Source organism: Vicia villosa, unplaced genomic scaffold (genome assembly GCF_029867415.1).
Source record: "Vicia villosa cultivar HV-30 ecotype Madison, WI unplaced genomic scaffold, Vvil1.0 ctg.000345F_1_1, whole genome shotgun sequence".
In the NCBI taxonomy this organism is placed as follows: Eukaryota; Viridiplantae; Streptophyta; class Magnoliopsida; order Fabales; family Fabaceae; genus Vicia; species Vicia villosa.
Window position 1 is genome coordinate 19,518 of NW_026705154.1, and position 8,096 is coordinate 27,613.

At 33.7% G+C, this 8,096-nt stretch overlaps 1 protein-coding gene across 1 annotated transcript; it reads left to right on the forward strand.

Moving 5' to 3' along the window:
- Window positions 1-4,720: 4,720 nt before the first annotated feature.
- Window positions 4,721-7,301, forward strand: LOC131627001 (uncharacterized). Its single transcript, XM_058897840.1, has 6 exons — window positions 4,721-4,887; window positions 5,824-5,910; window positions 6,004-6,147; window positions 6,297-6,404; window positions 6,821-6,872; window positions 7,029-7,301. The coding sequence occupies exons 1-6, from the start codon at window positions 4,864-4,866 to the stop codon at window positions 7,061-7,063; spliced, it is 450 nt and encodes a 149-aa protein (XP_058753823.1). The 5' UTR covers window positions 4,721-4,863; the 3' UTR covers window positions 7,064-7,301.
- The last annotated feature ends 795 nt before the right edge of the window (window positions 7,302-8,096 follow it).

An 8,096-nucleotide genomic window follows, 5' to 3' on the forward strand; every position in this document is an offset into this window, starting at 1 on the left:
TGGCAGTCAACCAATGGGTCATCTTTCCATCTATTTCATTTGCAATGAACATATTGGTCATTACATTCAACCAATTTTATGTCAAGTTCCTCACGTTTCCACAAAATCCATATCCTAACATTATTATTTTGGTCATAATTGTCCATCTAATTATTCCCAAACGACAGTCTAAATTTTGTAGCATTTTTATTCTTGAGACTTATTTCTAAAAGCACAGCACAAGACACATGAATTTTCTTGAGATGGGCTACTATCTCAACATGTCTTGCCCTTTTATTCAGGCCCCTCACATTCCAAGATAGCATCATGTTATCTCATTTGCATGCCCTGGGCTTGATCCACTACCTAATATTGCAAAAACATTCTTACATCCTACTATGGGGTCTTCCACCATTATCCATTTTCCTCTTCGTTTCATAGTTGATTTCATAACTGTCCAGACTTTATGATCCTTATTAGGCTATTGTACTCTGATTTCTAGTATATGTTCTTTGACTGCATTCTCCTGTGGTATGTTTTCTTTTGCTCAAGAGCCCATATTTTCTTCTCTTATTTAGGAATTTTCTTGGGTGGATTTTTCAATTCTTTGCATTCATGCCCAACTTTATTGCACTTAGTACAAAATGGATGTTTCTATTCATATTCAACCACCTGTTTTATCATGTCTCCTTTTGGCCCTCTAATGTTAATATGGTTCTTCAACTCCACTGTGACATCAATTTCAACTAAGACACAAGCATATGAAACTCATAGTTTCTTAGTTGTACACTCATCTGTCATCATTGGTTTTCCCAAGGCACTAACAATCTTCCCAATACTCTTCTCTCCCCAACATACCAGAGGAAGTTGGGGGAATATGACCCATACATGAAGAGTTCTTACCATGTCACCCTTCAGTACGAAATCAGGTTTCCATTCATGAAGAAGCATTGGTTTGCGACGGATTGTGTAAGGTCCTCGTATCAACACCATATCTCTATCACCATTCAAATCAAATATAATGATGAAGTAACATTATTCATTATAGTATAGATCTGGTAGAGATATGAAGTTCCACGTGTTAATCATGAATTTTATAACAACATTCATAAATAGATCATATCTTATGACATACATTACCCAGGAATTTTCCCTAAACCTAATTTTAGATGCTACGACATTCTCTTCAATGTTCACTTCAATTTCACCATTCATAATACTAGGGAGAGTGTATGCGATTTCAACTCCATTAGAGGGTAAGCAGTTACCTTTGATGATGTTAACCCAAGGTAGCCAGTGCTTTGCATCTTCTTCTTCACGGTGCTCTTGTTCAATCGTTGTATCTATTTTTTTCATCTACATGGTTATTAGTGTGTTCCTCTTCAACTATCAGCTAAAGTGCTTGATTCAAATACCTAACTAATAATAAGATATGCCACTAAACACCCTTTAATGAAAAATAAAATTTCCCTTAACAAAGCCCTTTATTGTAATTTGCTAAATCAAAGTTTTATTGCCACCAATCACATTTATCCATTCCTTCAAGTGACACTCTCTTTTCATATTCCTATTGGTTGCTTCTTAATATCCATTGAGTTTCACAGTTTAGTCTTTTAACCAAGCAAACAATTTCCTCCATTCATTTTGAATTTTGAAAGATGTGTACTTGTCTCTCTCTCTCTCTCTCTTTCTGTCTTCTCGTCTCTCTTTCCCTCCCCCAACCCTAGCAAAACCAACATTTTCCCCTTCATCATTGTTCATCTCTCTCTTTCAGGTACAAGGTGATGGAGTCATTGTTGCCACTCTTACGAGAAGTACTGTCTATTGCATGTTTGTATGGTGAAGGTGAGTATTTGGCTTATGGTTTTTGTTAAAACTAAAAATCAGAATTTTCACATTTTCCTCGACAATGAATGTGACCCTTAATGGAAAACAATTTTTATGGATTAAATAGATCTAGGTCCTCTAGTTGGAGTAAACAAATGTTGGTTTTCTGAAATTTGTAAAGATCTAGGTCCTGCTATTTGATAAAATTCATATTATTTTGTTTTTAATACATTGATTTAGATTAAAAACATATTTACACCAATGATTATGTTTTCAATTTAGGTTCGCACTGATGATTATGTTATCAACTTAGGATTACGTCTGGCCATGGAACCATCAAAAGGATTACTGGCACCGGTGAACCAATTGCTCATAATTCAAATTATGAAGTATTGACAGCTGGAGTAGTTCAACTAGGAAAATTGAAATTGTCGTCTATTAGAGCATTTATTCATCTCATTTCAACTGCCTTGGTTGTAACAATCGTTTTTATTTGCGTATTTATTTAATTATGTCTTATGTGAATTATTTGGTAAATATGTGTTAATTATGTGCTTATGTGATAATTGTGTTATTTATTGAGTATTATTAGTAAATAGCATAAGTTAGTAAGTGTTATGAGTTATTGGGCCTAAGTCGGTATTAGTAATTGAGAGGTGCTAAATAGAGCCCATTAGTAATTTGAGGTTTAGTGAGGGTTTAACAAAACAACATAATTGAGGATTAGAGCTCATTTGGCAACAAAAAAATTGTGAAAGAAGAGAAGAGAGATGAGAAGAGTAGAAGCTAGGTCTTGAAGATAGAGTTGACTTCAATCCAAAACCCAAGGTAAGGGTGAGGTTCTTTCATGCTAAAGGGATGCATGATGATGTTTAGGATGGGTTAGATTGTATGTAGGATCCATGGATTGAATGTTGTAGAATATTAGGGTTTTATGATGAAATTGCATGAATTTTTAGTTGAAAACATGTTTTTATTGATGATTGATGATGAATGATGTTAGATGTTGTGATTATATGTGTTTAATTGTTAATTGGGATGAGTTTTGGGTGGTGGAAGTGTGGTTATGCAATGCTGTGTGGTTCTGTTATTTTTCTACATAATCGCACGTCTGCTAAGCAGCCCTGGCTCGCTAAGCGGATGCTGAGTGAAAAATTTAAAACGCGCGAGCTCGCTAAGTAGAGCTGGTCCGCTAAGCGGAGCTGCGATTTTGATTCGCTTTTATTTTTAGTCTGTATTAGCGCGCTTCAAGCTGGGTTATTGAATTTGAGTTTCCATAAGCTCACTGGAAGGTCGCTAAGCGGACCCTGCTGTGCAAAACTTGTTCAAACTTTGAAATGATGTATCTTTTGATCCGTAATTCCTTTTTAAGTGTCGTTTGAACCTCCGTGAAGCTTTAATTGATGTCTTTCTAATGAATATGATTTGAAAACCTTTGTAAACCTTTTTGAAGCTTTCTTTAAATGAAATTGTTTGATGTTGTGATTGTTGTTGTGAAGTGATGTATTGTTGTACGATGTTACAACATAGTGACGTGGTTGTGAAGTTATATATTGTTGTATGATGTTACAATATAGTGAAGTGATTGTGAAGTGATGAATTACTATAAAAGTAATGATTTTTAGTCAATGTTTGTGATGTGTTGTAAATGTTGTGTTTGTGTGGATGTTGCATTCATTGTGTAACATCCATTGCATAAAGAGACGGTGGCCTTAATGGCAAAAGTGAAGGTAGCCTTGATGGCAAATAGCGACGGTGTGCCCAACGGCAAATTTTGAGACGGTGGGAGTTTTACTCCAAATGGTACCACATGCATTTGCATAAGTCGAATCGCATTTGAATTGCATTTAAATTGCATTGATTTGTGTTTGAATTGTTGAGATGATGAGATGTTCGTTGTGACGTGATGAAGAGACGATATTGTAATGCATTGATATTATAATTGTGAATTGAATATGTTGTCATGATTGGTTATTGACATTGTTGTCGTTTTGTAAGTTGTTTAGAGATGATAGTTGTTGTAAGATGTTATGTGATGAGAAGTGGTGATATCACCATAATAACTTTCTTATGTGAATTTTATCAATGAAACCTACTATTTTTACAGGTCACTATCACCGTAATAACTTTCTTATGTGAATTTTATCACTGAAACTCACTACTTTCACGGAGCGCTATCACCATAACAACTTTTTGCCTATTGCATTTTCAACTTCTTCGTTTTTTAAAATAGCTACTATATATAGCTTCATTACATTTATATTATGTTTTATGAATCTTAATTTAACATTTTTCATTTGAGTTTTTAAATTTCTTTTTATGTGTTTATAATACATTATTCATCTTAAAATTTAAATTACTCATACAGACACACGATTCTTCTACTAATATTTTCAATGGTCACTCTCGCTTTATTGTTGCCTATGTATATGGAAGACAATGGAGAAAAGACACTGACTGCTATTGGTGTGGTCGCGGTTTGTTTCTGGGGCCTGCCACGACCCATTTGCCCTAAATTGTCATAGCACGTCTATAATGTTTTTGGAGTAGTGGTTTTTTAATTGGGAACTTTTTTTACTTATTCTATATTTTGACTATTTCTACAATAATGATATTTTTCACGGAGATAGTGGGGTTAGAGAGATTACTTATTGTATTAATTACTTATTGTATTAATTAATAATTAATTATTGATTAATTATCAAGTCTATTACAGTATATGATTATAGATAAGTATGATTATGATAGTATATGATTATGATAATATATGATTATACATAAGTATGATTATGCTGTGATGTTACGATAAGGTGTAGAGATTCTGTAACCGCCACTTTTGTCATTTTTACCCTAATCTAAATCTTCTCCCATCATTTACTGCACTTTTTGAGAAACCTTTCGAGATTTTGTTCAGTTATTTTCGTTTTGGTATTAAATAGAAAAATAAATATCTTTTTATATTACCAAAAAAGTTCGTCTATAAATAGTACTAGTATTACTTAGAGCAAGCATTGGAGTAGAAACAGAAACAGAAAAGAAGAGAAAAAGGAAGAAAGCATGAGTCGTGGAAACCAGAGAGAGGTGAATCTTCTTTTTTTCACTTTTCATTTTTCTCTTTAATCAATGCATGTTGATAGAGTTTGTTACGTTTTTACTCTTTATATCTGTTTGCAACTGTGCATTTTCCAACGACCTGATCATTATCTCCGGTGACTGTTCGACGCATCTTCCGGTGTCTGTTGCATCGTCAACATTTGTTTCCGATTTAACATTTTATTTTTCCGATTTTACATTTTTTTTCCGACGACTTGTGCACTTAAATTTTTTCTGGCGACATGTATGTACACTCTCCAGCCGTCTTGTGCACTTTCCATCGAGCTGTGCACTCTGCCGTTACGATTTTATTCTCTTGTTTTTGTTACTTTTTTCTTTTCGATTTTACTTTTTTACGGCGACCTGTGCAATCTCCGGTTACGATTTCAGGCGTCTCGGTTTGGTTTTTCTTTCTTTCCGATTTTATATTTTTCCGGCGACCTGTGCACTCAATAGTCGATTTTATGTAACTTCCGGCGTATATACTCCGGTGATACAGTTATTGATCATGATGATCTTGAGAGCCAGCGGATCTAAATTAATAATTATAGATTAATTTCTGCCTAACTGATTGTAATTGTCTGATGCAGTTATACAAACCGTGAATTGGATTTATGCCTCTTATATTTTATTTTGTTCTATTATTTTCATTTGATGATTTGTTTTGCTTACTAACTAACAACTACTATTTGTAAATATTAATTTACACTATTGATCTATAGTCATATCCAAGGTTTTAAATAACGTCAGTTGCCTAAAAGCTTTCGCGGTTGCATTGACGATTTAAGTCGGTACAGATGTTACAATGTGATATGCGGTTGATTAATCACAGTTTTTCGCTTAAGATGTCAATTTGCTTATCTATTTAATTTGTGTTTGTGTAATTGTAACTGTTTAGTATCATAACACTGTTCTATCTTGCAGCGTTACGGAACCCTCGAGTTCGACGGTGCATCTAGTGGAAATCCTGGAAAGTCTGGTGCAGGAGCTGTACTTCGTTCTGGGAATGAGGTGTATACTCTTATGTATCAATTCATATTTATATTATAAACTATATACTATAAACTATGTGTCAAATGTAGCTAACTCTTGGTTTCTTTAAAGGTCCATCGCTTCAGTCAAGGACTGGGAACTCAAACAAATAATTCTGCTGAGTATGAAGGTTTAATTTTGGGAATGAAAGAAGCCAGTAACAAAGGGATTGATCATCTAAAAATCCGAGGTGATTCTAAGCTTGTTTGCGAACAGGTTTGTTCCACTATATTGTACTTGTTCATAAAATACTACCTAGTGATTTGAAATTCTAAGTAATTATAGTGATTGTTATTTATCATTTGTTTTAATTCTTTTTTTTTTTTTAAGGAATTTACCACAGAATTTTATTGATTTTGTAACAGTTTGCGGGTAATTGGAAAGTCAACAACCCGAATTTAAGGGAGCTGTGTAATGAGGCTTTGGACTTGAAGGGTAACTTCAAGTCAGTCACTGTCCAACATGTTCCTAGGGTATACCCTCTCCTTATTGACACAATGTAAAAATGTTTGTTAAATTGCCATATCTCTTAATTAGGTGGAAAACTCAAGATGGTATTTGAAAACAAGTAGTTGTAATTGCTACCTCTTTTAACTTTGATTTGAGAATCATTTATGATATATACTTTTTCTAATGACATTTTAATTTGTACAAACTTGCAAACTAGTTGCATTCATGAATAGAAGATTAGTGGCACCACTCGTGATTTTATGGTGATTTTAACAAATGCCTGTTTTTTATATCTTCTCCCGTTATATGGTGATTTTAACAAATGCCTGTTTTTTATATCTTCTCCCGTTATATGGTGATTTTAACAAATGCCTGTTTTTTATATCTTCTCCCGTTATATGGTGATTTTAACAAATGCCTGTTTTTTTAATGTTATAAGGGTTCTAACAGAGATGCTGATGCTCAAGCAAGTCGGGGCAAAAATCTTCAACGTTAGACTTCAAAACTTTTCTGAGTTCTCAATCATTTCATTTCCCAATTACTCTTCTGTCATCTTGGCACACCTTGTGTTTTGAATTTGTTGTATTTAATATATCTTTAGGCTTTTTTTGAAAAATGAATTACCAATGGATCTGTTATTTTTGCAGCTGGCCATGTTGAAGAAGACTATTACTACAACTGATCATCTGTGACAGCATGCCACTGTCAGAAACTATTGGCAACTATGTTACTTTTCTTGTTTAGATTGTGCCTACTAGTTAAGCATTTAGGATGGTCTTACATTTGACACACTGTATGTCAGGTGTAATTCGGTTTGCAATTTGAACATTTGCTTTAGGGGCTTAAAAATGCTGCTTTGATGTTTGGATTTTATGTTTGGATGTTATGCTAATGTTTCTGAATTTACTATTTTCTGCCTTCATTTGTTTGTTTATATCTTATAATCTCTTGTGCTATGTGATGTCACTTATTGCTGTTTGATGTAATGTCCCCAGAAGGAACTTGTGATCTTTATAAATATTAGGGCAATGTTGAACATACAATAAGATCTTTATAAATATTAGGGCAATGTTGAACATACAATAAGAAAAAGAATTTAAAAACCTACAGATGTTTAATAGATTTCATGCGTGATAAAAATAAAGACTTGCATATGGGTGTATTTTGATGAATCATATTGAAAAACTTACAGATGTTTAACAGATTTGCAAGTTGCTTATGGGTTTATTTTGATAAATCATATTTATCATGTGCTTGATTTTAGAAACTTCTAGAAAACTCTTCCAATTTTCCAAGCATCAATATGGTTGTGCATGCCAGTGGAGATATGAGGAGTTTCAAATATGCTGTGCAAGACTTATGTATCATGTAGACATAAATATGTTGTTTAGAGATTGTGGTGTTGTAAGGGCAGCAGGAAAAACAAGATGAATAAAGTGTTATTCAATGCATTCAAAAGATAAGCATAAGCATGCAATGTGAATGGTGATATTGGTGTTTGTTGCTCAAAAAGTAAGTTTCCGAGCCCACATGATTTAGAAACTAAATTAGCAGCAACTCTATTGTTCTCGATTTTGGCTCAGAATCGAGACAAAGTAACTTAACTTTTCACAAACCACAGGATCAAACATCTCCAAGATATACACAACACCCTAACATGACTTTATGGTGTCAAGATATCCACCCAGTTGGATTGGTATTAAGTTTATTAATGG

What these genes read in the sequence shown, in the direction of transcription:
- LOC131627001 (XM_058897840.1), top strand. Translation starts at nt 4,864, where the DNA reads ATGAGTCGTGGAAACCAGAGAGAG. An exon ending in TACTTCGTTCTGGGAATGAG is followed by an intron (nt 5,911 to 6,003) that starts GTGTATACTCTT and finishes GTTTCTTTAAAG; the next exon opens with GTCCATCGCTTCAGTCAAGG. An exon ending in TCGGGGCAAAAATCTTCAAC is followed by an intron (nt 6,873 to 7,028) that starts GTTAGACTTCAA and finishes TTATTTTTGCAG; the next exon opens with CTGGCCATGTTGAAGAAGAC.